This window comes from Dipodomys merriami, unplaced genomic scaffold, assembly GCF_024711535.1.
Source record: "Dipodomys merriami isolate MVZ:Mamm:240054 unplaced genomic scaffold, mDipMer1.0.p SCAF_42, whole genome shotgun sequence".
NCBI lineage: Eukaryota > Metazoa > Chordata > Mammalia > Rodentia > Heteromyidae > Dipodomys > Dipodomys merriami.
Genome location: NW_027205826.1, coordinates 2,232,774 through 2,247,697, shown reverse-complemented (window position 1 = coordinate 2,247,697; position 14,924 = coordinate 2,232,774). Strand labels below are relative to the sequence as shown.

General features: G+C 47.2%; 1 protein-coding gene across 1 annotated transcript in view; it reads right to left on the bottom strand.

Annotated features, from left to right (window-relative positions):
- Positions 1 to 311: 311 nt before the first annotated feature.
- Srp68 (signal recognition particle 68) overlaps positions 312 to 14,924 on the bottom strand; it is a 33,972-nt gene continuing 19,359 nt past the window's right edge. Inside the window, exons 9-16 of the mRNA XM_069992962.1 lie at positions 12,346 to 12,444; positions 7,968 to 8,032; positions 5,225 to 5,381; positions 4,939 to 5,033; positions 3,233 to 3,362; positions 1,776 to 1,851; positions 1,392 to 1,444; positions 312 to 1,066 (exon numbers count right to left, since the gene is read on the bottom strand). Coding sequence (XP_069849063.1) covers positions 839 to 1,066; positions 1,392 to 1,444; positions 1,776 to 1,851; positions 3,233 to 3,362; positions 4,939 to 5,033; positions 5,225 to 5,381; positions 7,968 to 8,032; positions 12,346 to 12,444 — 903 coding nt within the window. The 3' untranslated portion in view covers positions 312 to 838. The remainder of the gene's footprint in view (positions 1,067 to 1,391; positions 1,445 to 1,775; positions 1,852 to 3,232; positions 3,363 to 4,938; positions 5,034 to 5,224; positions 5,382 to 7,967; positions 8,033 to 12,345; positions 12,445 to 14,924) is intronic.

The following is a 14,924-nucleotide window of genomic DNA, read 5'->3' as shown; positions in this document are numbered from 1 at the left end:
TACCACTGAGCCACCTTCCCAGCCCCTGGTGGACTTTCTTTGCCATAGACAAGTGAGGGGTCAGAGGGGTCAGGTACAGCTCAGGTTTAAATCACATTTATTCCTTCTTTCTTACACTGCTTTTGTGCAGTCTATTATGGATGCCATAACATACAGACTGAGGACGAGGGAGCCGCAGTGCGGGAGCCACTGCACTGGGTGGGATGTAACCCCGGGGCGGGAGCACGTGTGCACCTGACGGCGGCCTCGCTCAGCCTCGAGCAGGCCCGGAGCAGACCTGGGCGTGAGGACAAGCAATACATGGCACAGTCTCCACCATCTTTGCCTTTTAATATAAGATTTGGTTCCATCACTTCTGAGTGTAACATATTTCTTCTAAAAATAGAGCTCTCTGCTTGTTCTAAATTGGTGAAGGGGGTAAGGCTGCGAGTAATTCTTGGCAACGCTGCCGATGTTTCGGTCATGGACAGACTTTGGGGGCCCTGGACCCCACGGCAGGGTTGAGTTCATTTCAAATCCATGGTGCTGAGGACACATGACAAAACATTCCACGCCCCACCCCGAGCCTGCTGCGGAACCCCTGAACACGTTACTGAGAAAAGGCAATCAATCCCGGCTCACAGGAGCCCGGAGAGCACAGGAGACGGGGCGACCCTGACACAGGGCCTAGAAGATGGCAGTGTGCCCTTCCCACACGTGCGTTAAGAATGTAGGTGCACACACACACAAGATGTAGGGGCGCAGGGCTGAGGGTGCTGAGCTCTGCCCTGGCCGGTGCAGACCTGGGCTTAATGCCACGGGCGGGCTGGGCGGTTCTCACAATGACAGGAGAGCCGGGTTAGCTCCGGAAGCCGAAGATGCCCTTGATGTACCCCGTGAGGCCGCTCTTGGCCTTCTGCTCCAGTTTGTCCTCCAGCGGGGGGAAGGCCACATGGTTGAGGGCCAGGTCGAAAAACAAAGGCTTGCAAGGGATGGGCTGAAATCCCGGCGGGAAGTGCACGAGGTTGGCTTGCTTGGTGACCAGGGAAGGGTCCAGGCAGAAAGTCTCAAACCGTTCGACCAGTGGCTGGAAGTTAAATCACAGAAGACCTGCAGTGAACTTCCACTATGCACCAGGCACTCAGATCAGTGTGTGCATGTGCAGGGCGTGTAGCATGTCCCTAACTTAGAGGTCACTCATTGACCCCTGGAAGTCACCAGGTGTCCAGGTTAAGTGCTGACCCTCAGGTGTGACTGTAACCAAGCCGCCTCCACCTTCTTCCCCAGGCCATCCAGCCATCTACTAGGCTGCACAGCGCCCTGTAAGGCTCCGGGCAGAAGGGAGGGAACAGGCAAAGGGCTGGGGGCAGTCTACTCTACAAATGATCGTATTCCTCAAAAGCCAGACGTACCTTATTGTCCTTCACCTGGGAGGAAGTCTCTGTTTGATGGGTGTCATTGGCATCTGCAAGTACACAGAGTTTCCGTAAGAACAAGGACTGTGTGTGGCAGCCACAGCGCCCGGCCCACACCCTCAGCAAAGGCAGCCCAGATGTGGTCACCAGCTGCCTCCTTCCAGTCCCAACACTGCTGAGAAGTGGTATGAACAGATAACGAACTCTAGCCCAGGGGAGCTGCCGGTGGAAGGAAAAGGGCAAGGGGGAAAGGAAAGATCTCTATAGACGTAAAGGCTGAGATAACAAGAATCGTACAGGCTAACCCACACGCTGCTAGTAGTGGCACAGGGTAAGGAACGAGGGAGAGATGGGCAGTGGAAGGAGCAGGCGGTGTCTCACCCAGGATGGCCGCGGCCTGCAGCGAGCACTTCTCGGAGCGCACTTGAGTGATGAGCTCCTGCACGTCCGGCAGGTCCTGCAACAGTCCCGGGAACACATGCTCAGTGGGTGGGGCTGGCCAGAGCAGCGCCCTGGCTAACCTGGACCAGGCCATCCCACTGGGATTTTCAGAGCTGTGGGCTTTTCAATGGGTCTCTTCAAAACAAAGAACCCTGACCTATTTCAAGTGAGAAAACCTATGTCATGGCTTAAGTAACAATGCTTGAAATAGTGATGAGAAGAATAAGTTATCACTCATAGCTTACACAACTGCTAACTCCATGTGGCAGAGAACTCTGAGGCATGGGCGGGATGAAGGCTTCGCCCCCAGGAGCAGAGGTGGGACTCGGAATCAAGCCCTCGGCCGCCATGGCCCACCACTTCTGCAAGGCAGTGTCCTACATGAGCCTCAAGTCTCACGGGGCAGAATGGAATGACCTGACAAGGTCTGGCCACAGACCCTTCTTGCCTCCATTCTCTGACACTGTCTCCCCAAGCCACGCAGCGTATGACGTCGGATGGGCAGTTCTGAAATGCCTTATTGCTCTACACTAATTTGTTACTGTGTACTGATTTAGTGCTCACTCATCTGCTCTCCACCCACACCCCTTCCTAGCAATATCTCTAATTCCAGGACTCACTGATTTTGTTTGTTTCTGCAGAGATGAGGATCAAACCCAAGGTCTCACACATATTATGCATATGATCTAGTTTCCCTGCAACCAAAGAAATGAATTATTTATTTACTCCCTCCTTCCTTCCCTTTCCTTTCATTCTTTTTTTTTTTTTTTTTGGAAACAGGGTCCTGCTAAGTACTGAAGACTTGAACTCTTCATCCTCAAGCCTTAGCCTTCTTAGTGCTCAGACTCTAGGTACGTGCCATCATGCTGGTTGAGATGGCTTTCTTTTTTTGTTGTTGTTGGTTGTGGGGCTTGAACTCAGGGCCTGGGTGTTATCCCTGAGCTCTTTTGCTCAAGGCTAGCACTCTACCACTTTGAGCCACAGCTCCACTTTCCATTTTTCTAGTAGTTAATTAGAGGTAAGTCTCATAGGTTTTCTACTTGAGCTGGCTTTGAATCTCAATCTTCAGATCAGATTTCAGCCTCCTAAGTAGCTAGGATTACATGCATGATTGTGTGTGTGTGTGTGGGATTACATGCATGATTTTGTGTGTGTGTGTGTGTGTGTGTGTGTGTGTGTGTGTATGTGTGTGTAGCTAGGATTATAGGCACAAGCCACCAGTGTCTGGCTCTAAGATGGCTCTTCAAGCCTGGAATTCTCTATGAGTTACTCAGTATACAGATCAAGAGTGAAAGGGAAAGCAGCCTAAGAAGCTCAGCTGGGTCTACCCCCAGGGCCCTGCACCTCCTCACTACACAGTTTCTGGGCTTGGAAACAAGGAGGGGCCAATGGCTCACCTTTAGGCTGTTCTTGAAGGCTCCAGCATCGGAACTGACTTCATTGGCGTATTTCAGGACTCTATCGTACAGGACCAGGGCTTCACTCCACTTCTTCACCAACACATAGGACTGAGCAATGAAAAAACACCTGATGGAAAAGGAAAGAGCCACAGTATTTTACAGCACGACAAGGCTGGCCTTGCACTTTAGCATTCAGTTTATGTTTGGAAGAGGACTTTTACCCAAGATTGCCATTACAATTTCCCTCCTCCCCCATTAGCAGCATCCAGGCTTGCTAGGCTGATCTAGGTCCTTCCCAGCCATGGGAGAAGGCCACGCAGGTCCATATAGGACCTCCCTTTTACTTGGTGGTTGACTGAAAAGGAGCAGTTCCCCAGAGGAGGGTGGCGGCAGGTGAGGGAGGGGGAGGAATGTGGTCTGGCTCAAGGGTAAATCCCACCCATTACCATCCACAACCATTTCTCTCCGAACATGTTTTTTTTCTTTCTTTCTTTTTTTTTTGGTCCGGTCGTGGGGCCTGAATTCTGGGCCTGGGCGCTGTCCCTCAGCTCTTCAGCTCAAGGCTAGCGCTCTACCACTTGAGCCACAGTGCCACTTCCGGCTTTTTTCTTTTTGCTTATGTGGTGCTGAGGAATCAAACCCAGGGCCTCAGGCATGCAAGGCAAGCGCTCTACCACTGAGCCACCTTCCCAGCCCTTTTTTCTTTTTGGGGGGTCTGGTCGTCGGGCCTGAACTCTGGGCCTGGGCGCTGTCCCTCAGCTCTTCAGCTCAAGGTTAGCACTCTACCACTTGAGCCACAGCGCCACTTCCGGCTTTTTGCTTATGTGGTGCTGAGGAATCGAACCCAGGGCCTCAGGCATGCAAGGCAAGCGCTCTACCACTGAGCCACCTTCCCAGCCCCCGAACACATTTTTTTCAAAAACCAAAAGCAAAGAAGGTTCTAGCTAAAACTCTTTTGGGCTCACAAGAAGCTGAGGTAGGCATTGGTGGCCTGGAATCCAAACTACTCAGAAGGCTGATTCTAAGGATCAGGGTTCAAAGCCAGCTATGGCAAGAAAATCATGAGAGAGTGAGTGGAGGTGTGGCTCAAAGTAGTAGAACTTTGAACAAAAGAGATCAGAGATAGCACCCAGGCCCTAAGTTCAAGCCCTATTACCACCACCACCAACCCTCCCCGCCCCCACACACACAGGAGAGAAGCTGAGTAGTGCCTTAACAGGACAGAAGGGCCACGTAAGTGGAGGTGGGGCACCCAGGGAGGCCAAGAACACAGGCGAGGGCCGGAAAAGGAGGGTGAGGAGCCAATGGTTCTACCCCACCATCCTGCCTGGACCCCGCCTCCTGCTACACAGCCCACCTCCTACTTACAAATAGCAGATTCATTTAAGAAAACCAAACATTTAACTTTATCCCAACTCAGTGTAGGCTCCCTGACCTGGCTGTTCTGGCTTGCTAACTGGTACTCTATCCAACGCTAGTCTCTCTCCTGGGGAGGCAGTTTAGAAGAAAAGGGCGCCAAGCTTAATCCCTAAACCTATGCAAAGGGCAAACAAGGCACACTAGAGACTACTGGCTGCAATTTCCTGTGAACAAGCTGGGCTGGGCATACTGAGCACACAAATGCCCACGACGCCATCTTCCCTGGGCTGGGACATATTCTAACTTTACAGAATTGCTGGGATGCCCAGCCTGAAGGCTATCACCTGTAAGCTTTGAACACCAGGGTCTTGAGACCTATTTCTTTCTGGAAAGTTCTATCTTCTTCCAAGCCAGGGAGCTGCAGCAATTCCACCAGATTCTGTAAAACAAATGCAACAAGAAAATCCATGAGGAGAAGGCCTCAGATTAGTTCTTGCCAGAACCGTTTATCTGTCCTTGAAAGAAGACCTCAGAATTCCCCAGCTTCTTCGCCAATTGCCTATGCAGAGGCAAATCATCTCATGGCCAACACAAACGCAGGACTCGCCTTCTCAGACTCCTCCAAGTTACCTGCAGAATAATGTCGTACAGCCGGATCAGGTCCTGCGGCCGGGGGGAGCGCTTGCTGTCATCTTCCGGCGGCTGCTGCAGCAGCGCCTTCTGCAGACCTTTAGCCATATTCTCATTACGCTTGATGGCTGTCGACAGCTTGATGTAGGTCAGGTAGCTGGAACAGACGACCTGTCAGCTCAGGGAAGAGTGCTGCACTACGAGTGGGGACTGACCTAAGGGACATGTGCATCACATGGCAGGGCTGTCTGGCCTGGGCCTCCGGCTCACAGGGCCTGCAATCTGGCAGCTGAATGTTCAGTAGCAAATTCGGAGGGAACCAGAATGAGATCTTCCATAAATGCCGATTTCAGCATGAATAATATCATATTTATCTTTCTTTGCTCAGGAGCCATAGAGCTCCTAATTTGAAAGGATAGTGCCTGTTCTTTTTTGTTACTGTCGTTAATATTTGAAGATCATTTATCTGGTAAGAAATGAATGAATACCTATGAGATGTGGCTTGTTCTTCAAGTGGCCCATGGGTGGGAGGGAGGCACAGCCTGGCAGGTGAGCGAGTGCCCACCATGCACAAGTTTCTAGATTTACTCCCTAGGATCACACCGTGGGTTGAAGCCGGTTTCTGGAAGGAGGCCCAGTTCCATGCCTGGTGCGTTGTGATGCTTGATTTGGGCTTGATTCAATTGAGAAACACTCGAGGATTAGTGAAGCACACCACTGGGTATGTTTGAGATGACTGGATCACAGGGCTCTGACCTAATGCACAGGCTGATCCCTTGATGAATTAATAGTATGATGACAGCTTTGGGAGGCAGTGAAAGCAGGCAGCAGGGCCTAGCTGAAGGAAGTTGGTCACTGCTGGTGAATCTTTGAGGCACTATCTTGCCCTGGCCTCTTCCTGGCTAGTGAACTGTTCTGCCCTATCTGTCCCATGTCACGCCCCCCCCCCCCCCCCCCAAACAAACAATGGACCAAAAGAAATCACTCTTCCCTCTAAGTTACCATGTGAGGTATTTTTTTTTTTTATAGCAATGCAAAAGTAAGTCATTAGAAAACTGGCAGGAGAGCGGAGGTGCCATGTGACTCAGCTGGCCTGTGGTTCTTAGGTCTTGGCAGGTGGTTGTGGAGGTGTCTGAATGTGTACAAACGTGCTGGAGAAGCCCTGGACACGGCTGTGAGCAGCAGACCAGTGATTTTGCTGAGAGTTCTGAAGACCAGAATGCTGACAGAAACGTGGGGACTAAAGACTGTGCTCAGGAGGTTTCAGATGGACCAGGGACTCTACCAGACAGGAGGACATTTTGTGTTACATTTAGGAGAGAACTTTGTCTCTATTTTGTCCATGTCCTGACACTTTCTGGGAAGCTGAATTTAAAAGTGACAAAAAAATAATTTGGCAGAGGAAATTCTAAGACAGCACAGCTAATTCATGGTTTTAGCTGCTTTTAGCCAGGTTTACAGTAAGCCCCAATAGCAAAAAGCAGAGTAGAAATAATGCAATAAACATAGCAAGCTGGACAGAAAAGAATGGACCTTACTCATTATCTTGCCCATGTAATTGTAACCCCTCTATACAGTATGTTCACAAAAAATTAAAATTAAAAAAAAAAAAAGAGGGGCTGGGAAGGTGGCTCAGTGGTAGAGCACTTGCCTTGCAAGCCTGAGGCCCTGGGTTCGATTCCTTAGCACCACATAAGCAAAAAGAAAAAAAAAGCCAGAAGTGGCGCGGTGGCTCAGGTGGTAGAGCGCTAGGCTTGAGCTGAAGAGCTGAGGGACAGCAGCCAGGCCCAGAGTTCAGGCCCCATGACTGGACCAAAAAAAAAAAAGAAAAGAAAAGAATGGACCTTAAAGTATGGACAAGGAGGGTACAGATTAGTGCCATTAAAAAGATAACAAATACAGCAGTGGTACTCACTAGACATTATGTTGTTTGTTTTTTTGTCAGTCGTGGGGCTTGAACTCTAGGCTTGGGTGCTATTCCTGAGCTCTTCAACTCAAGGCAAGCACTCTACTGCTTGAGCCACAGCACCACTTCCAGTTTTCTGGTGGTTAACTGGAGATAAGAGTCTCCCAGACTTTCCTGCCTGGGACTGGTTTTGAACCGAGATCCTCAGATCTCAGACTTCTGAGTAGTAGGATTATAGGTGTGAGCCACCAGTGCCCGACTCCCTAGACAATACAAAGCTGGGCGCCAGTGGTTCAAAGCTAGCCTGGGCAGGAAAGTCCGTGAGATTTATCTCTAATAAAAACCACCAGAAAACCGGAAGTGGCGGCGCTATGGCTAAGTGGTAGAGCACTTTGCCTTGAGCTGAAGAACTCAGGGACAGCACCCTGGCCCAGAGTTCAAGCCCTAAAACCGACAAAAACAAAACAACAACAAAAAAAAAACACTGTGGATGGAATGAAACCTGAATTGAAATGAAATGGGAAAGGGACCATGGAGAAAGTCAAAACATTCAGAACTTGGAGGAAAGTAACTTCCAGAACTTGGCAGAGGGAAGAGAGAGTGGTTAGCTCTAGAAGAGGACAGGAGTAAGCCAAAGCAGAGATCGCAAGGAGCCACTAAGTTACTGGTATGATCCAGCTTTAAAGCTATGTGAAAATCTTAAACCATTTATTTAAATATGCAAATGCTGCAATGTTTTTATATAATGAAATGTACTTGTATGTATTAGTATACATAAACATACTCTTTTGCTCCAATGACACATCTTTTAGTTTTAAAATGTAAAATAATCCTTACCTGTGCAGGTATTGGAGATTAGATACCTTCCCCGACTCCCCTTCAAGGGTATAATCTCTCTGTTTCTGAAGAAAGTAAAAGGTAAAAAGTAAAACTCTTAATTTTGGCTCTCACTATCCCCTTCCCTGTGTGGTCCTCGAGGTGCTCTGAACAAAAGAGATCTAGGTGGCATGGAGTCCTCCCAAAGTCAGGATCTGGTAATGTGTGAGCGAGTGTCAGGGTCATTCTGTTTCCTCTGACACCTAAAAACTGTCCCTGAGTAAGAGAACTGTGAGCAGTGGCCAGCTAAGGTTTCCTGCCCCATTTTCTTTTTTTGTTTTGTTTTGTTTTGTTTTGCTGGCTTTGTCTGTTTATGTGTGCTGAGGAATCGAACCCAGGGCCTCATGCTTGCAAGGCATGACCTCTACCGCTGAGCCACCTTCCCAGCCCCTCCTGCCCCATTTTCAAAGTCTAAGCCCATGCATTTTGGGTCTGTGCCTTAGACTCAAGTTCTAGTCCTTATGGCATGCTGTATCAGCTTGCCTTTGTAGCCGGCTGAATAACAACCCCTAAGATAGCCACCTCTTTACCCTCAGAGTCTGTGGAGGTGTCATCTGGCATAGTAGTAGAGATTCTACAGCTGTGACTAAGTGTGTTTCAATAATCCAGGTGAGCCCAGAGTAGCCATAGATCCTTAGAAAAGGCAGGCAGAAGGGAAATGGTGGAGAACATGAGGGGTTGAAGGCTTAGGCAGAAGGCAGAGGAGAAAAATCACTGAGCTGCTTATTTTAAAGATGGGAGTGGGAGGGTTGAAGACAAGGAATATAGATGGCTCCAAGAAGCCGTTAGAATACTGGGGATGGGTTTCTCTAGATTCTCCTTTAGTTTTCAAAAGGAACACAGCCCAACCAATACCTGGAATCCTAGCTGTGTAGGAGGCTGAGATTGTGCAGATCCAAGTTCTAGAACAGCATGGGCAGAAAAGTGTAACGTCTAACAGATACTGGGGGCTCATGTCTTTAATCCTAGCTAAAGGAGGCTGAGATCAAGATTCACAGCCAGCCTGGGCAGAAAAGTCCTCCAGATTCTATGTCCAATTAAGAGCAAATTGCCAAACTGGAAGTGTGTCTCAAGTGGCAGAGTGCCAGCCTGAGTAAAAAGCCTCTGACACTTAAGCACACATGTATATGTACATACACATGTGCACACAAACCCACAAATGGCTAGAGGTGTGCCTCACCAGTAGAGACCATGTCTAGCAAGTGTGATTCCAAGTTCAAACTCCAGTAAATAAATAAATGAAACAAAAAAGTGGTAGTGTTAACAAAGCAGTGGGAAGCAAATGCATTTTATGTCACCACGTTCAACCCAGGCTGTGGTGAGCACTCAGCTGCTGTGAATTCACAGTGAGGAAGCAAGGGAGGCGGCAATTAAATGGATAAAGGGAGCATACATAACATGTACTGGCAGCTTGTGGAATGTTCTCTCAAGGTACAGTGGCAGCTGTCACTAAAAACATGTATTTGCTTTGTGATGTTTTTAACTGTGAGGAAAACTACACAAATAAATTGCCAGAGACAATGAGTGAAATTATTTAATGGGTATAGTAGGTTCAGTGGTGCAAAATGAATTGAGTTCTAGAGATGGATGATGATGCTGGTTGTGCAACATTATGAATGTATTCATTAGCACTAAAGTATACACTTAAAAATAGTTAAGATGTGCTGGGTGTGGTGGCTCATACCTGTAATCATAGCTACTTGAACAACTGAGACAAAGAAGATGAGGACTGGAGGCAGTCCAGGCAAAATGTTCTCAAGATCCCACTCCAACCAATAAAAAGCTAGGCAAGTGGACACTCGCCTGCCATCCCAGCTACCTAGGAAGTATAAACAGGAGGACTGCAGTCCAAACTGGCTCAGGCAAAACTCAAAAACTTCTTTGAAAAGTAATGAAAGGGGGGCTGAGAAGGTGGCTCAGTGGTAGAGCGCTTGCCTTGCATGCTTCAGGCCCTGGGTTCGATTCCTCAGCACCACATAAGCAGAAAAAAAAAAAGCCGGAAGTGGTGCTATGGCTCAAGTGGTAGAGCGCTAGCCTTGAGCTGAAGAGCTGAGGGACAGCGCCCAGGCCCAGAGTTCAGACCCCACGACCGGACCCAAAAAAAAAAAAGTAATGAAAGGGAAAAGGGCTTGGGGCACGGCTCAAGTGTAGAAAGGCTGCCAATGGTACAGGCTTTGAGACAAAACCGTAATACGTGTGTGCGTGTACGTGTGTGTATGTGTGTGTGTGTGTGTGTGTGTGTGTGAACGAGTGCTAGCCTTGGGATTTGAATTCAAGGCCCGGGCACCGACCCTCAGCTTTTGTGCTCAAGTGTAGAGCTCTACCACTTGAGCCATACTTCTACTTCTGGCTTTTTGGTGATTAGAGTCTCACAGAAAGTCAGGCGCTGGTAGCTCATGTCTGTAATCCTAGCTACTCAGGAGGCTGAGATCTGAAGATTGTGGTTCAAAGCCAGCCAGGGCAGGAAAGTCTGGGAGACTCTCATCTCCAATAAACCACCAGAAAATGAAGTGGCACTGTGGCTCAAGCAGTAGAGTGCTCGCCTTGAGCTTAAGAGCTGAGGGTCAGCTCCCAAGCCCAGAGTTCAAGCCCCACAACCGACCAAAAAAAAAAAGAGTCTCACAGATCTTCCTGTTCTAGCTGGCTTCAAACTATGTTCCTCTTTAGGTGGTTCATGTCTATATTCCTAATTACACAGGAGGCTGAGATCTGAGGATGCTCAAAGGCAGCCCCACAGGAAAGTCCATGAGAATGTTATCTCCAATTAATCACCAAAAAGCCAGAAGTGGTGCTGTGGGACAAGTGGCAGAACATTAACTAGCTTTAAGCAAAAAAATTCAGGGATAATGCCCATACCAAGTTCAAGCTACAGGACTGATGAAAATAAATAAATACAATATGGTATTATTTTGCTATTTGCATTTACTACAATAATAATAAAATTAATAATAATAAGTCTAGGCTAAAAGCCAGCCTAGGCAGAAAATTGAGACTCATCACTAATTAGCCAGCAAATACTTGAAAGTGGAGCTGTGCTTCAAGTTGTAGAATGCTAGCCGTGAGCAAAAAAGCTAAGGGACAGTACCCTGGCCCTGAGTTCATGTCCCAGTACTTGTGCACACAAGAAATAATATTAGCAGGGCATGTTGACACAGGCTTATTATTATTCTAGCTACTGAGGAGGCTAAGGAAGGAGATAGCAAGCTCGAAACCAACCTGGGCCATTTACTGAGATTGTTTCAAAATAAAATTGAAGGGAAAAAAAAAAAATCACTAGGTGTGTAGCCCAGTGGTAGAGCACTTGCTTAACATGCCCTGGGTTCAATCCCTAGCTTCAGAAAAAAGCCAGAACTTTAAAGGCAATATTCACTAATTACCAAGTAGAAAATATAGCTGCTAGTGTCAGGCACTTAAGAGATCATGGAGGTGTGTGCACTAGGATGTATGGGCACCTGTGAGTCAAGCCTTGGAAAACACGTGGCACTGAAAGAAGTGGAAAGGACAGATTATCCATGTGTGAGAAGGATGTAAGGACACTCAGGGGCTTATTGAGCAAGGGAAGAGGCGAGGCTGAGGCAAAGAACCTGGGACACAGCAAAGCACAGGCCAACAGAGCTTGGCACCTGCTGCAGGTGCCAGACTTGTGATCTTGCCAGACTAGTGATCTTGAAAGCAGAGCATACAAAAGGAGTGTGGAATCAAAGAAAATGAGAACTCACAATGTTATTTTAATGAATATTCTATGTTACAATAAGACATAGTGTGAACAATAAGACACAGAATGAGTAAGTAAACTTCACATTTCACTCAGTCGTCATAAACATTTGGAGACCTAGGGGGATCACTGGGCTTTCTATACTTGAATGGCATTTAAGAAGTAGTAAGGAGACCTTCCTAGAAGTCTACATTTAAAAGAAAAACAAAAGCACATCAGGTGGAAACCAGGCTGTGCTACCTGACTGTAATCTCAGCATTTGAGAGTCTGAGGCAGGAGGGTTGCAAGTTCAAACCCAGCCTGGGCTACAGAGCAAGACCTGTCTCAACTAAAAACAGGTGAGAGACATGACAAAGGTAGAATAAGTAGTACTGTTGTGAAGTTTTCAGTTTCCAGGTTTGAGCAGATTGCAGTGATGTTAGAAGAAAGGGGGTAAGGATTTGGCCGGAAGTAGAGAGCAGTATAAAGAACAGGATGCTGAGAAATGAACTTCTCAATCTTCTGGAGTCCAGGGGTCCTTGTTGACTACCTCAATACTTAACAGACAATGGGACCCTGCTGAGAATGAGACAGACCGAGGAGTAACTGAGCGCAGGACACGGGGTGCTGATCAAATGCTCCTACCTGGTCAGGCTTGAGTTCCTCGCGCACAGCCTGGATGGCGTCCCGGCACTCACTGAGCATGGACTCAAACAAACGCTCCTTGGTTTCTTCACTTTCAGCCTAGACCAGGGCAGAATGGAGAGACCGTGGGATTTGGGCAAACCATAGTATTCAATTTGGAGGAAGGCAGAGCATCAATCTGATATTCTGATCCTCCCACAAACCACACACGTACATATGCGTGTACCTGTTGGGACCTAAGTTCATTTTAACTGTTACTATTCTTTTCTTTGTCCAAGACCAGGACTCAAACTTGGTATCTGATGCTTGCTTTCACTCACTGGCTGCCAGTCTACCACCCAAGCCTCACCTCCAACCTCTCACTGTTCTCTGCTTACCCATCATTCACATGGAAGTGGAAACTATACAAAATGAAGGAACTGAAAAAGCTATTTTTTTTTTTTAAGTCAGTCATGGGGCTTGAACTCTGGGCCTGGGCGCTGTCCCTCAGCTCTTTTCTTTTTATATAATTTTTATTTTTTTTTATTGTGAAAATACTGTACAGAGGAGTTACAATCACATGGGCAAGATAATGAGTACATTTTTTTTTAAATTTTATTTTATTTTATTTGAGAACATACTGTACAGAGGGGCTACAATTACATGGGCAGGATAATGCAATGAGTACATTTCTTATCAAGTATTGTAGCCTCCTCCTTTGTTTCCCCTTCCCATCCTGTCCCTCAGCTCTTCAGCTCAAGGCTAGTGCTCTACCACTTGAGCCACAGCACTACTTCTGGCTTTTTCTGCTTCTGTGGTGCTGAGGAATTGAACCCAGGGCCTCAGGCATGCAAGGCAAGCGCTCTACCACTGAGCCACCTTCCCAGCCCAAAGCTATGTTTTTGAGTAATCTGAAACTGTGTCAAGACAGCTGTTGCTTTAAATATTTTCCCAGCACCAGACTTTCCTGAACTTTCCTCCAATGCTTGTCCCTGTGGTCGAGACCAGCACCTACTACCCGACAGGTGTCCGTAGACCTCCCGCATGCTCCCTCATGCTGAAACATAGCACACCAAAAGTTTCCTTCTTTCTCTCTTTCCAGAAAAAACGTCTGCACTCTATTGCATGCCAACAGAATTACTCTTGACAGATGTTACCCAATTTGCCAATTCTCAATTTCTTTTAGTTCGAGCAAGTAATAAACACTACAAATCAATACCCAACCAGCATAGGCATGTCTCCTAAATGTCACACCAGCTTCTCTTCCCTTAACATTCTGCATACTGATTCAGCTCTACGTGGCTACGCTGAGAACCACTGAGGAGCATGAGATGACAGACTCTACAAGTCCTGGGCAGGTGCCACCTTCCACTACACAGCTGGGGCAAGCGGCAAGTGACTCATTAACTGAATACCCACCAAACCACATTGTCCTCCTGAAAAATCTGACTGAGCTGGTGGGAATAGAGGAAAGGCAGAAAGGAGAGGAACCTGCATTACTGGCAGATCCTCTGTGAAATTCAAACATCAACATTCCATTATTGTATTTGACTTTCAACAGAAACCATCATAGAATCTGAAAAAAAAAAAAAGTCTTAACATTTATTGACCTCTGAAGCAGCACAAAACAAAGGCTAGTACACCCACTCCTTTAAGAGATATTTGGAAGGAACTGAAGAAAAACTTATTTTCTTAAGAACTCTTAATGTTTGGTTTTTTTCCTAGTTTCTAGTGTGGCCAAAAAAAAAAAATCTCCTCTGTAAATTACCCAACCTAAATCAAACACACAGTTCCACTTACTAGTCACTTGACATTCCTGCTGCTCACTAACTTCCAAACAAATCAGAGGCACAGGCATCCTAGAACTGGAAGCTCACCTTTACACAGAGCACAGCCACTATCCGACAGAACTTTCTATCTGCACTGCCCAATGCAGTGTCATTACCACAGGTGGGTTCTCAGCACCTGCATACATCAGTGCTCATCTGTGTTACTTTTAAATGGAACCAGCCACACGTGTCTAAGAGTTATTGCACCATTCAGAGCACATCACAAAACAGTTAAAAGCCAGGTGCAGGTGGCTCACGCCTATAATCCTACTCAGGAGGCTGAGATCTGAGGATTGCAGTTTGAAGCTAGCCCAGGCAGAAAAGTCTGTGAGACTCCTATCTCCACATAACCATCAAAAAAGCTGTAAGTGGAGCTGTGGCTCCAGTGGTAGAACACTTGCCTTGAGCAAAAAAAGCTCAGAACAGCACCTAGGCCCCGAGTTCAAGCTCTAAAACTCGCACAAAAAATTTAGAAAAGAGCCAGGCACCAGTGGCTCATGCCTGTAATCCTAGATACTCAGGAGGCTGAGATCTGAGGATCCTCGTTCAAGGCCAGCCTAGGCAGGACAATCCATGAGACTTTTATCCCCAATTAACCACCAGAAAACTGGAAATAACAGTATGGCTCAAGTGGTAGAGTACTCGCCTTGAGCTGAAGAGCTCAGGGACAGAGCCCAGTCCCAGAGTTCAAGCCCTAGGACAAAAAAAAAAAAAAAGATAATATGAATCTCCTTATCACTGGTTATAAAACCAAACAGCCTGTCACATGTA